General features: G+C 37.2%; 1 protein-coding gene across 3 annotated transcripts in view; it reads left to right on the top strand.

Moving 5' to 3' along the window:
* Positions 1–15,064, top strand: part of LOC107737390 (PERQ amino acid-rich with GYF domain-containing protein 2) — a 33,905-nt gene that overhangs the window by 10,231 nt on the left and 8,610 nt on the right. For all 3 annotated transcript variants that reach the window (XM_016548879.1, XM_016548880.1, XM_016548878.1), the window contains 10 exons: positions 8,347–8,513; positions 8,609–8,703; positions 9,868–9,966; positions 10,138–10,277; positions 11,568–11,665; positions 11,815–11,955; positions 12,206–12,364; positions 12,655–12,897; positions 13,230–13,358; positions 13,513–13,752. In XM_016548879.1, coding sequence (XP_016404365.1) covers positions 8,347–8,513; positions 8,609–8,703; positions 9,868–9,966; positions 10,138–10,277; positions 11,568–11,665; positions 11,815–11,955; positions 12,206–12,364; positions 12,655–12,897; positions 13,230–13,358; positions 13,513–13,752 — 1,511 coding nt within the window. The remainder of the gene's footprint in view (positions 1–8,346; positions 8,514–8,608; positions 8,704–9,867; positions 9,967–10,137; positions 10,278–11,567; positions 11,666–11,814; positions 11,956–12,205; positions 12,365–12,654; positions 12,898–13,229; positions 13,359–13,512; positions 13,753–15,064) is intronic.

Below are 15,064 nucleotides of genomic sequence, written 5' to 3'. Positions count from 1 at the left end.
TCCCGAATGAATCAACTGTTTAAATGATTCGGTTCAGTCGCAATGACTCGCTTATTAACAGTGACTTGCTGCCACCTACTGGCAGTTTTAATTTCACAATTAAAGTATCTTTTCAACGTTTTAAGAATTAGTATATCAAAACATTTTTCATGCATTTGTAATTGCAGGTTAAATGCATTCATGTCCTGCATTAAACAGTGTGTAAATACATCTAAATGCAAAGGGTTGGGTACCGAACTCGGTAATTTTAAGGGTACCGACCAAATTGCGTTGGTAAAATAAAAGGGTTTAATTTTCATTTGATTTAAAATAAATGTTTAATGCCTTCATTTGATTTTCAGAAAAATGAAAACAAGAATTTTTGGGGGAAAAAGAAAAAGTTTGTAGGGCCCTATTGTTCTAAATGTTGGTACCGATACCGGTACCGTACCGGTTAAAATGTGAACGGTACCCAACCCTACTTCAGATGCAGCTTAATCACTGATTAAATATAAGAATTTGACTCAAAAGATAATGGACACTTTTAGAAAAAATGGCTTTATAAAGGTAAAAATGCCCAAAAATGTAAAAATCAATTTAAACTTTTTGGAAATTCATTTCTATCTGACCACCTCACTGAATATGAAGAATATCAAAAACTTTAGGAGTCAGCTGTCCGCGGCAGTCTTCAAGGTACCAGCACAATAACACACTCAGCAATAGGGCTGCACGATTCTTGCTAAAATGTGAATCACGATTTTTCTCCATGGGAATTGAGATCACGATTCTCTTACACGATTCTCATTTTTTTCAACCAAAATTTATTGCACTCAAGTACAAAAACAACAACAACACAGGACTAGAGCTGCACGATTCTGGATAAATTGAGAATCACGATTCTTTTGGTCTCAAATAGAGATCACGATTCTAAACTAAACAAAATAATGTGTGGCAAAATATGCTTGCTGCAGTCTATTTAAAAGTGTTTAATTAATTTGAATTAAGTATTAACCATTTTAATATACACTACCAGTCAAAAGATTTTGAACAGTAAGATTTAAGTTTTTTTTAAAGAATTCTCTTCTGCTCACCAAGCCTGCATTTATTTGATACAAAATACAGCAAAAGCAGTAATACTGTGAAATATTTTTACTATTTAAAATAACTGCTTTCTATTTGAATATATTTTAAAATGTAATTTATTCCTGTGATCAAAGCTGAATTTTCAGCATCATTACATTTTACTGTTTTTGCTGTACTTTGGATCAAATAAATGCAGGCTTGGTGAGCAGAAGAGACTTATTTAAAAAAAACAAAACTTAAAAATCTTACGGTTCAAAAACTTTTGACTGGTAGTGTATATGTATTTAAAATATAATATATTTAATACTTCAATGTAATATTAAAATTATGAAAAAGTTGTTTGAATCAATGATTCAACGACTCAATCATAAACCTACTGGATGAATCAGCCTTTTTGAACGATTCTCTTGAATAAATGATTCATTCAGTTATACATTTTTTAGCGAAACAATGCAATCGACACAAACGTTATGTGGCAGTTACTTTCAAACGCGGATTTGCTCTATTTTGGTCGTGCTACCATAGACATCAATGTTTATATCTGAATTATAAACTTTCATTCCAGTATTTCTGTGATAATATGAATGACTGTACGACAGAAATAATACTGTGTAGATGACTGTTTGTGAAGCTGTTTCTTAACAAAACATGGTAACTGCTCTCTGTGATTTGAATGATCCGGTAAGACTTTGTCAAAGGTTTAATAGACACGGGAGAATCGTTGTCATTTAGAAATGAGATCATGTGGTTGTCTGAATCGAGATCGTGATCTTTTAACGATTAATCGTGCAGCTCTACTCAGCAAAATATCATCTAATTATTGCTATCGATAAAATCCCAGAAAATATTTATATATTATTTTTTGTCTATCGCACACCCCTAATCCAAACTAAGTTTAACACCGCATTATGAAAGCTGTTGTGCAGCAAAAACATGGTTAAATTAAGTACACTACCCATCAAAAGTTAGGAGGTTGTTTTTTTTGTATGTGTTTTGGTAAGAATATTTAGTTGATCAAAAGATACTGTTAAACAATAATATTGTAAAATATTGTAAAAACAGTTGAAAACAGTTGTGCTGCTTAATATTTTTGTGGAGGCTTGATGAATAGAAAATTCAAAAGAATAGCATTTAATTGAAATAGAATATAAATAAATAGAATAGAAAAAGAAGCATTGTTAATGTTTTTCTTGCTGAAAGTATTAATTCTTAAAAAAGGGCAATTCCAGCATTACGGACGTGACATTCACAGTCATAAAAACTTGCTTAAAACATAAAACTTGTTTTAATGACTCACTTATGCATTAAATAATTAAGATACAAAACAGGTTAAGTAAAATATACTGAATATATAATATCGCACAAATATTTATAAAATGCGAATGACTGCAGTTTCATGTTTTGCATCTGTAACATCTCTTGCGCATCGCACTCAACAGCATGCGCGCCGAACACGCAAAATCTTGCTCTCTGCATGCATGCAGCGCAGATAGCGACACAAGTTATTTGAAATGCATAAAAGGTTTAAATAAGATAATATTGACAATGAACATTATATGGCATTTAAAAATAGTTAATTTTGCGATTTGTCCTATAGTCTGCCTGTGCATATTACTTCTTCTTCTTCTTACGTTTACATTTACATTTAGTCATTTTGCATATTATTATAATAAGAACTGATAGACTAAAACTGAAGACAGATCTTTTTCGCCATCACCTGACCAATTAATACTAGCGCTTACCTATTCTATTCTATTCGTTTTGGTCTAATTTATTTATTTTAAAAAACTTGCTATGTGCACTGTGCTAGACTAACCGAGACTTGTCACAGCACTTGTATATTGTTGCTCTCTCATTGGTCTGATTGCTTCTACTTTGTAAATCGCTTTGGATTAAAGTGTCTGCTAAATGACTAAATGTAAATGTATTATTTATTATTATATGAATAATAAAATAAATCACCCACTCGATTTTGTAACATTTTATTACATGATTATTTGACTCATCACAATTTACTTTTTTTTTAAATTAAACAAGTAGATCAGTCAGTTCCCAAATATATTTTATACAGTCCGCCTAGAATTCACAGAACAAGCATTTCGGAATGTGAGTCAAAGGCATCAAAAAGCACTTATTACTTACAATAAGTAATAATACTTACAAATATTACTTACAATCTCAATGGTCAAATGAGCTGCTGCTTCGGGCTTCGCCACAGCTGCTTCTCAGATATGTCTATAGAGACAGGACAAAGATCTCTCACATGATCGCTCACATATGGAGAGGAGTAGGGCTGCTTTACTGCGGTTCACTCTGATGTTAATTTAGATTAATATGCGCTATATATGCTTATATCAAGTGTTTATGAGAAGTGTGGGAGTATATTAACCCACTTACTGCATGACATGGAGGCGCCCGCGCAATCCCTTGCGTATGTCATTTCCATGTACAGAACTGTTATTATTCAACTATGCCAAGGTAAATACAGTTTTCCATTCTATGGCACCTTTAAAATACTTAGAACTTAAAATACTCCTTTGTTTAAAGATAAGAGTAGCCTAATAGGCTACATTCGTAAAAAATATATTTCTGCTTTTATTTAAGTACGCTCACAATAACACCAAAACTTTGTGCTTTTGTAAAATAGAGAAAATAAAGAGGATGCGCTTTCTACCGTCTCATCGGAGCGCATTAGGCTACAACAATGCACCGGCTACTTGCCTCAAGACATAAGAAATCTATAGAAAGATTGAAATGTCTACTATTAAATGAACCAATTCAAATAAAAAAACTAGGGCTGTCATCGTAATCGCGATTAATTTTACAATCCTTAATGTGTTAAAATAATTTTACGTAATTAACGCAAAATTACTGAAGCACAATTTCTATTCTAACCCTTTAACCCAATAACGTTTTCTTACATTTTCTCGACTGGATAACCAGTCTCGCTAGTAAAGATTTGATGGATGAAGACTGCAATCAAGGTAAAGACGATTGCGGTGGCGTACAGGAATTGTACAGTACAGTAAGCACGCGTGACTCCGTTATAATAATGCGTGTATGAGTGCTCTTGACACACTGATCGCACATTGTATTTATGCACAGGCACAGACATTTCCGTACATTCCCGTTGTTTCCACACACATTCACGATAATGTTTTGATTTGTCATGTTTATGTTGCTGTGTTTAGTTATACAGAATGGTTCCGTGTACTGTAGTAGATATTTGCAGTCAGCAGGAAGTTGGTTTAGGGTTTTTTTCGGCATCTCCATGTGGTCCTATTCGGTATCGCAACTTGGCTTCTCTAAAATGTAAAAAAGCTCTTTGCTGTTGCACTGTACACATACTATAAAATTCTGATTTTTTTTTTTCTTTCATATGTGCTTAAATGGGCTCCTTATATCATTTGGTTCTTTGGTGTCCCTTTGGAGTTTCTAAGTGTCCTTTTTTGGAAAGACGTCTAAATTTATCTTGAAAAAAGCTTGCAGAAAATATCGATTTTTGAGAATCACTCTTCAATATTTTGATTTACTTTGCTGGATATAGCAAATGATGACAAAATAAATGTTTGAAACAAGATAAATGGTCTATGCTTAATTTCATGAAGTGTGCGATTAATCACAGAAAAAGGATGTGATTAATCAGATTAAAAATTTTAATCGATGGACAGCCCAAAAAAAAACAAATATTTTCTAATTATGTAGGCCTAGTCTGAAAAGATATTTCTCTATTAAAGGCACGTCCATTAGCTGCGGAGAAGGCGAGTCAGCGTCCGGCATTCGGCAACTTCATCTTTGCAGCCGACACTGACTGAGAAAGCATTAGTTTATTAATAAATAATTAAAGTCTCGTCTTTTTCCCCGACACATTAACAATCATTACTTTTGCCGGTGCTTTGCGGCAAGCTTTATGTGCGCGCTTGAGCGCGGAACAGGCTATAGCCTATTAAAGGATGGTTCAGTAGGTTATTATATTGATCAATTTAATAGAAACGTGTGACTAGTTGACTAGAAAGATATTTAGTCAGGGGCAGCCCTACTTGGCACAAGGAACCGATCCATTTTTTTAAATTAAATTCTCTGAAAAGTGCGACTGCATATCACGTCACGTTATATTGCGTTGCACTAGTTATGCATGCGTAATGAGTCAAATGTTTTTATTTGATTTATTTTTTTCTTGGGGGTGCTGAAGCAACTGCTAGCCCCTCCCTAGCGCCACCCATGGCAGCACAGCAAATGCAGTCTTAGGCTAAATCTCTGCGATGTTCTCGTTGAGGATGCAATTTCTAAAATGTTATTAGAATGAAGTAATTTCTAAAATGTTATGATAAGTTAAGCCTGAAACCGATCACATTAGTAGACCTACATAATAGGCTATCAATCATCATCAGCAAGGTGCAGACATGCTTGCCGGTTCAATATGAAGTGTCCGTAATGCATTTTTATGGTTGATAAGAGCAAAGAATGGAGTTGGGTTGTTGATCATAATTAGAATGGACATAAGTTAGCTTTGCACAGAATTAGTTTACTACATCTAAGCTATTGTTTTTAAATTTAATTTTATATTGAACCAACATCATAAGTCAATGCTTTCTCAGTGATCAATAAAACTGTCAGTCAGGCAGATAGACAGGCATAATAGTTCAGTTTAGTTGTTTGCTCAACAAGTGTTCCAAACCAATTTGGCAACAAAAAATCAGTATCATGTACAGGGCCGGATTTACCTCATATTGTGACATAGGCAAAATAAATTTTTGCTGTCAGCCGGAAACCTCCTATTGGTAGTTGGTATTGTGGCTTTATAGTATACAGGTATATTTATATAAATGGTAATACTTCACAATAAGGTTCATTAGTTAACATTAGTTAACTAGTGTAGTTAACATGAACTATACACCAAATACACAAAATAATGTTCTTTTTAGCAACATCATATGACCCCTTTAATGCACTGCGAACTAACATGAACTACAAATGAACGACTGTATTTTCATTAACTAACATTAACAAAGATGAATAAATACTGTAATAAATGTATTGTTGATTGTATGCTCATGTTAGTTAATACATCAGCTAACCTTATTGAAATCTTATTGTATAGTGTTACCATATAGATGTATAGGCCTACAATTAACTTTGTATGTGTCATTATACTATTAACATTTCACCAAAATCAAGTTCAAATGCGAAGTTTTTGACTAGCGAATGATTTTCCCCGTCATTACCGCCACATCAAAGGCAGTACGGGCATCGCATTTACATTTTCGTGAACTTGCAGGTTATACAGTTTTCTGTTGCTATGTGGGCGCTCAGTTTTTTTCTGTTATTTGGCCAAAGTATCATATTATAAAAGATTCAGCGCTTCGCACAAGCTATTTGACTGTGACTTGACAACAAATGCTAAGACACTCTTCTCCAAACTGTGCGCCGCACTTCATTCACGAGAGAGGCGGGAGGAATAATGAGGTTTGACTGACAGTTTGAACAGCCAATGGAGTTACAAGGTTTAGTGGTGGTGGCGTCACTTTTACTGGTCCAGGATCAGTGATCCTTAGCAGTTATATTTCCAATTTGAGTTTGAGCTTCAGAATGCTTTGGATAATGTAGCTTTTGTTGACGCTACCGTGCTACTTGATCAAAAAAAGAGCTTCGCTACTGAAAAGCTATTTGATTAAGAAAACAGCGACGCTACTGAGAAATGTAGTTAAGCTAGTAGCGTCACTACTTGTAGCAACGCTACTGCCCATCACTGCTAGCCTATATAAATGCAAAAATCATCGCTGTTTAAGACAAAGTGAGTTTATTAAGTTTTCAGAAAGGCCTTCATCTTTCTACAAAATGCTTACAGTTGACATAAATGAAAAAATGGGCATCATTTGATCTCTCAATTGAAAACATGAAATACAGTCGAATGAAAATTTAATTTTACTCTGGGTGCACCCCTCATATGTGGTGGATAAACAGCGATTTCCTTCAAATTTCTATACAGACCTAAACGCACAACTTAAATAGGGTTTTTTTCTTTTGGTAAAAACTTTATTTTTTCATGGTAAGTTTGACATTTGCATGGAATTGCTCAAAATGTACTGACCCCAACATTTGAAATGGTAGCGTGCTTTTTTGAACAAACATTAAAGGCACAATATGTAAGAATTTTTTTATTAAAATATCCAAAAACCACTAGAACAGTGTTATATATTTTGCTGACTTGTGTACTTACATTATCCCAAATGTTTTGAAGAATGTTTAAATCCAGAGAAATAAGCAATTTTAACTAGTGACATGGACCATAGTGTCATTGTGTCGCCTGCCAATGACGTCATAACCCCTCGATTTCCGGTTTTGTTTTGTAGAAAACATGGAAACACCAGAGACGCTTTAATATGTTATGAGTTTTCTTAGACAGGTGACGACTGCACAGAAGTAGCATTATAACAGAACTTTCAAACGTATCTAGTATGATAAAACAGCGCTGCTTTTTTTCCCCCACATACGCACAACCGGAAGGAGCGGAAGCCGTCGACTGTGGCATAATAAAAGCTCTGCTGCTTTCGAGCCGTGTGTCACGCTCGTTCAGCGGCCTCGTTTCGCTTCGACAGCTTTCAGCCTCACCCTGCTTCATTCTACTACGTTAATAAATCATTAGCTCATCCATGAACATGATTTCTGCCCGAGTCCCGTCGGATTGCATCGGCTGTGGGGATGAAGACCACAACTCCCATGATTCCACACTCAGTCACGGCATCATCAAACTACGCCTTTGTTTATTTTGAATATGTGCCCTCTAGCAGCGAAAAATTACATATTGTGCCTTTAATAAGACATGAAGTACATGTACACTTTTTTTCTGAATAAGGTCATATTTTAAAGTGATAGCCTTTATTAGTCACAGAGGGTTTTTTTTTCCATTTTAAATGTTTTAAAAATATTGGCATATTGTCCATTTAATTTGTATAAAAGCAAAAGCTTAAAAATTAGGTTTTCTATTCATCCAAAAAAAGTTTTTTTTTACTCCTGATGCAACATTGTAAATTAAAAAAAAATGTTATTTTAAATGTTTTAAGTTTTAAACAAACTGGTTACATTCTCAACTACAGAATTACTCTGCCTTGCCACTAAATATTTGGCATGCAAACCTGCACCTTACAATCTCTTTTTAAAGAGCATATAACTTTTGCCCCTTGTCTGTGATGAAGCCTCTCTAACCCTCAAAGAATTTAAAATGTTACTGTGCTGCTCTGAATAGCCACATTCAGTGACCCCAGTCTGTCTGTCTTCTCACAGGACCATTTAATAACCAGGAGATGTCGGAATGGTTTCAGGCAGGCTATTTCACCATGACTTTGCAGGTGAAGCGAGGCTGTGACGAGATGTTCCAGCCCCTGGGAGAGATGATTAAGTTGTGGGGGCGAGTGCCCTTTACATCCGGCCCCACACTAGCCCCCATACTGGTAATAAGACTCTCATGTGTCTCTGTGAAATTCCAGACCCAGGACGTCTTCCCCAGCTAAAAAAATTGATTTGTTTGTGTTCTGTTTGTATATAGGGAGATGCAGATCAAGAGAGGATGAAAAGACAACAGGAGATCAATGCTCTAAATATGTATCAGCTACAGCAGCTGCAATATCAGTACTTACTCAGGTATGACGACAGATGGTGAAGTGTGCAATTTTTTTGCAGTGCTAACAGAATTGGCAGAATGAACAGCAAAAATTATCTATTCAAAATCTCAATTTTACTCTTCCGTCTTCCATTGTTCTGCCCTAAACTTGCACCATTTGCTGAATCAATGTTATTTTCAGTCCAGTTCGGCTGCTTAAGTAGATTGTGGTTACATTTAGTGTACTCACCAAGGTGGCATTTATTTGATCAAATAAAAACAGAAATACATTTTAAACACCTGTTTTTTATTGTAATATGCTCATTTGGTGGTCAAAAAACTATTCTTATTTTCAATGTTAAAAACCGTTGTCTTGCTTAATATTTTGTTGAAAAGCCTAATACATTTTTATGATTCTTTGTTTAACAGACCTTTTAAGAAAACAACATTTTGTTACATTATGAAAGTCTTTGTAACTTTTGATAAATGTAATGAGTCCTTGCTGAATATTAATTTCTTAAAGGGGTCATATGATGCGATTTCAAGTTTTCCTTTCTCTTTGGAGTGTTACAAGCTGATTGTGCATAGATAAGATCCCTGAAGTTGCAAAGACTAAAGTCTCAAAACCAAAGAGAGTGTGTGCGTGCGCGCGCGAGCGAGCGAGAGAGAGAGCGCGAGAGAGAGAGAGACAGAGAGAGCGAGACACATCACAGTGGAGTCAGCTGCCTTAACCGTGGCTTGTGTACTGCAAACACATATTCATCACTGTGTCTGTCACGAGACTCTGTTCCCCTTTCAGGCTCTGTCTTTACATTTATTTTGAAAGATGAAGCTCGCGATTATGGTAAGGGGCGTTACATTTCCGACGAGTGCTTGCGGTGTTCGGCCAATCACAATGCACTGGGTCAGCTGGCCAATCAGAGCAGACTGCGCTTGTCGGAAGGAGGGACTTTGTAGAAAACGAAGCGTTTGAGAGAGGCGGGGCATAGAGGACCTACAATAATGTACAGTATTTGAAAAATAATGTGTTTTTTGAACATTAAAGCATGTCAACATATTCTGTTACACCAAATACACAAAATAATGATCTTTAAAAAAGCATCATATGACCCCTTTAAGAAGTGCAAATGCATGACTTTATTACATTATCTTATTTAACTCAGAACAAAGTGAAAGTTGCTAAGACCCTTTCTCTTTTCCTCTAGGCAACAGTATGCTCTGGCTCAGCAGAAAGTTTTAAGCTCTGCACCACCTCCACAGCAGCAGCAGCTCAATCTCCTCCTCCATCAGGCGCTCAAGATCAGGTGCGATTAAATGGCTTTTGTTTTCAGTCTTCCTGTCACATTCACACATCAGAGTAAACAGAGGAATGTATTATATTAATACTGCAAAGCGTGGGTGGTGTTACATTGCATTGATATTGCGGTTGAGTGTCTATGACACAATCTCACAGTTTGATTTGTGTGCCCCTGCAGAACGCCAGAGCCGCAACAGAGCCTTTTACCTCCTGTCACACGCTCCATGTCAGTGCCAGACTCGGGATCTGTTTGGGAAATGCAGAACCCTTCCACTCAGGCATCCTGTTCTCCAAACATGCAGCCCGCCACTCCCAGCAGTACGTCTGAACATTTAGAACTGGAAATTTACTTTTGCCTAGTTTAGGATAAGGGATAGTTCACCCAAAATTGAAACTGTGATCATTTACTCACCCTCCACCTGTTCTAAACCTGTATGAGTTTCTTTCTTCTGTTGAGCACAAAAGCAGATATTTCTTTTGGTAACCAAACAGTTGACGGTAGCCATTGACTTCCATCAACTCTTTAGACATGCATGTTTGGAACAAATCGAGTAAATGATGACAGGATTTTCATCTTTGGATGAACTATCCCTTTAAGAAATTTATTTTTGGAAATATTAAACCTTTTCATCCCCCTCCACATGCTTGAACAGTTTATGCGTTCATCTGCCTCTCACTTCAAACGTCTAGATGTTTTTGATTTCAGTGGTGGCAGATGCTCACTTCATACTATGTCAAAGGTTTATGTTGTCTAGAAATCCTGAACTAGACCATCAGCAGTTGAGTGAAGAGTAGATTTGAATGGGAAAAGTGCTTTGGTCTTCCTGCAGTGCTTTTATTGTATGTCAGGTTTGCTTGTTTTCTACTCTCACTTACAGTAACACACCACTTGTTTAGTTTTGGATATGAGTCATGCTCGTCTCGTGGTATAACCCTGTTGCAAGTGATTTGACTCAGCTGTATAGATGTCACTTAAGCAGAACAGAAACTGAATTTGTCAGAGCTGCTTTTGCTTTTAACTGGAACAGTGGATAGTGTTTTGCCGTTATTTTTTTATTTTTACATTTGTAATAATGTTCTTGGCGGAATCTCATACCACATTAACTGCAGTTTTCACATACTGATAAATATCAGAATCTGTAGCTTAGATTACGGAGTCAGATGCGATACATGTCAATATTCATTATATTGAGTTCTGTCATGAATTTTCATTCCATGAGGTGTTTGAGACAGCACAATATTGCTGTAACAATGTTAAATTATGCATTATGGTAACATTTATAAAGTTCTTTTGCCACTAAATTGTCAGCAACAGCTGTGGTTGCCTTGGGTTGACTCATTTTCTCAGACTAGTTTTCTATGATAACATCATGCCTGCTTGATGATCATCTGCATAGGTCATCAGTGACGCATCGTTTTGTAACTTTTTGAAGCATTGAAATCATTCAGTTATTGCAAACGGTTGTAATAAGCATATTGCAAATTGCGATGTTTAAATAAATTTGCTAGGTCATGCAGTCCTATTGAAGCGACATCCGAATGTTTTCTTGAGTATCAGAATTTGTGCCAGATGCCTACAATTAAATCTTGCTGTGACTGTCTTTTTAGCTTGGGAAGGGAGTAGCGTATGGGATCTGCCACTAGACTCCATGCCTCAAGCGTCTTCCATTGAACAGATGCAGCTGGAGAAAGCCAAAGCTTTGAAGGTAAGGAAGATTTGATATATGTGCACATGAATTTAAGGCCATTTTATGACCTTACTGGAAACCTTTAACTAAAATAAACTTGTGCTCTCATTTTGTAAATGTTTTTTTTTCCTCCTTTTTTTAAATGGAATTTCTCTTCTGCTTTAAAGCTTGAGTTGGAGAGACGGGAGGCAGAGCTTCGGGCCAAAAGGGAAGAGGAGGAGAGAAAGCGACTGGAAGAGGCATTGCGTGCTAGACAAGAGGAAGAGCGTAAACATTTGGAGGAAGAAGAGCTGGTACGGCGCAAGCAGGTCAGGAAAGAAGAGAAAATATGCAATGCACTTTATTTAAGCTCAAATACAATGCATTACATTAGAAAATGTGGTACCATACAGAGGAATGAGAGTTTTTACTTTTAGCACAAGTTTGTTGTACAAACACTCACTGCACTTTTTGTCATGGAAACTGTTCTTAATGTACTTATCACATTAGTAGTCAGAATTCTAAGTGGGCGGTTCTTTAATGCTCGGTTACATTAATGCAGCATTTGTGTCTCTGTAGGAGGAGGCTCTCCAGAGGCAGCGGGAGCAGGAGGAGGCGCAGCGGCGGAAGAAAGAGGAGGAGGAAAGGTTAGCTCAGGAGGAGGCACTCCGTCGGCTGGAGGAGAGGAGGAGAGAAGAGGAGGAGAGGAGACAAAGGGAAGAATTCCTCCGTAAACAGGTAAGACTTTCCTGCACATAAACATTTGTTATAAAATGGATTTAAAGTCTTAATTGTTTGAGCCACATTCAAAGCCTTTGTAAAATAACAGTTGTTGGGCAAATACCAGAGATGTAGGCGAAAAGTTTTTACATTTGATATGAAAAAGATTAAATGTAAAAAAATTTATAACAAACAAAATTTGTTAATGTGAAACTTCAACTATGCCTACTATTGTTACTAGGTCAGTCTTACCCTAACCATGGTAAAATCACTAATGCATGGCAATTGATCTTTTTTTTTTCTATCAGGAAGAGGAGCAGAGGAAACAGGAAGAACTGGAAGCTCAGATGCGGCGTGAGGAAGAGAAGAGGTTAGAAGAGGAGGCAGCGGCCGCGGCAGCAGCATTAGCAAGGCAACAGCAGGAGGAGCAGAAGAGGAGAGAGCAGGAGGCACAGAAGCAGCAGGAGCTACAGAGGCAGCGGCAGCAACAGCAGGAGGCGCTCCGTAGACTGCAGCAGCAGCAGCAACAACAGCAGCTTGCGCAGATGAAGGTGATGCATCTGCAAATAATTAGACATAACCATTACTATCGTTATTAAATTAGTTAATTTACAGCTGGGTTTTTTTTTTTTTTTTTACGGTGCAATAGTATTATTGCAATTGTAATGTAATTATTGATTTAAATTTTTTATCATTTAAATAAATACAAGTATTTTCTGTAATTATCATAAATATAATAACCGTAATAATTAGAAGTTATCATTATTACTATTATATTGTGTAGTCATTTTGAATAGAGATTTTCCTTCTTTTTTGTGCTTGGTTGATACCACAAGCCTGATTATTCTGATTATCATGATGTTTTTCATGTGTATGTTCCCAGCTCCCTTCATCCTCTAAGTGGGGTCAGCAGTCGACCACAGCAAACACCCTCTCACAGTCTCAAAATGCCCTGTCGCTTGCTGAAATCCAGAAACTGGAGGAGGAGAGAGAACGACAAACACGAGAAGAGGTATGCCGGGGATTCCTCTTCCCCATCTCACACTTTCTCTCGTAAATTGCAACAGGTTTCCGTTTCCATTTCGTAGAGATATGAGAATCATTAGTGGATGACATATCTCTTCTTTAGTGCTTTTTTTTCTGATCTTTGTTCTTCGCCCCTGCAGCAAAGACGACAGCAGCAGGAGCTCCAGAAGGCACAGCAGCAGCAGCAACCTCAGACAAAGCTCTCAGGCTGGGGCAATGTGGCCAAGCAGCCAGCGGCTACCAAGTCTCTGCTGGAGATCCAGAGGGAGGAAGCACAACAGATGAAACAGAGGAAGGAGCCGCAGCAACAACAACAACAACAGCAACCGCAGCAGCAACACTCAACTGTTTCCCAGCAAAACCGCACACAGAACCTAGTGGTGTGTTACACACATCCTTTGAAGCAACCTATAGTTACTGTGCCCTCAATAGTGTGTGTCAAAAGTACGTTTGGGGTTCCCACGGGTCCTTAGAAGGTCTTAATGTCAATTTAAGGTCCTAAGTTTTAAATATCTTAAACAGTATAACAAAGCGTAATTATTTTAGGAGGTTTTAATATCTGGGCCGCACTGGGAGGAAAGACCAAAATCATTAAATACAGTATAAAGATTTTACAAGTATTGGCACAATAATCATTTTATTGCCTTTCTTTAAACACATTATCATCGTATCGGCAAAATCCAATATTGACTGACCTCTAATTTGTAAATGTTTATATTTTAGTGTAATTTTAAGGGGGTGGTTGATTTGCGATTTCACTTTTTTAACATTAGTTAGTGTGTAATGTTGCTGCTTGAGCATAAACAATATCTGCAAAGTTGCGGCGCTGAAAGTTCAATGCAAACGGAGAATTCTTTTAAAATTCTGGCAGTTTCCCCCCGGGGAACATGCAGCAAAGGGGGCGAGGCCATGCTGCGCTGCTTTAGAGAAGAGGAAGAGAAAACTAGAGGTGCACGTAAAAATCTCCATAAACAATATCTGCAAAGTTGCGGCGCTGAAAGTTCAATGCAAACGGAGAAGTCTTTTAAAATTCTGGCAGTTTCCCCCCCGGGAACATGCAGCAAAGGGGGCGAGGCCATGCTGCGCTGCTTTAGAGAAGAGGAAGAGAAAACTAGAGGTGCACGTAAAAATCTCTTCATATATGATTCGCGATTCTGTCTTCTAACGATTCTAATTGATTCACAAGTTTCAAAACCAATGTTCTAAAGCAGCGGCTCTTAATACTGTTCCTCATGTCCCCCTGCTCTGCATCTCTCTCTCTCTCTCTCTCTCAAATCTTTCGTTCAGATCACCAGCTCAGCTCAAACAATGAACTGTTCCATTTATACACTTATTTTCATATAGCTATGAGAAGTGTTATACACGGACGCGCGTGCGGTTGCCGTACTGTATTAAAGCTTTAATCAGGATAAAACCGTATATTAAAAGCTAACAGAAGCAATAGCATTTACAAATAACAGCGTATCTAAAAGTATGAGATAACAGCAAACAAAAACATACCATTAAGAGACATGCTTGCACAGGTTCTGCGCGATCCTCTTCAATAATATCCTCTGTGTCTCAATCGGGCTCAAATTGATAAGCAATATAGACGACACCATTGTTTACAATACAACCGGAGCACATGCACTGAGGTGAGGGGCGGGACGATTAGATGCGCACGAGGCGGTTTAGCCAATCACAACACACTGG

Source organism: Sinocyclocheilus rhinocerous, unplaced genomic scaffold (genome assembly GCF_001515625.1).
Source record: "Sinocyclocheilus rhinocerous isolate Xijiao unplaced genomic scaffold, SAMN03320098_v1.1 scaffold1095, whole genome shotgun sequence".
Taxonomy (NCBI): domain Eukaryota; kingdom Metazoa; phylum Chordata; class Actinopteri; order Cypriniformes; family Cyprinidae; genus Sinocyclocheilus; species Sinocyclocheilus rhinocerous.
The sequence above is the reverse complement of the archived record's forward strand: the minus strand, read 5'-3'. Positions and strand labels throughout refer to the sequence as shown.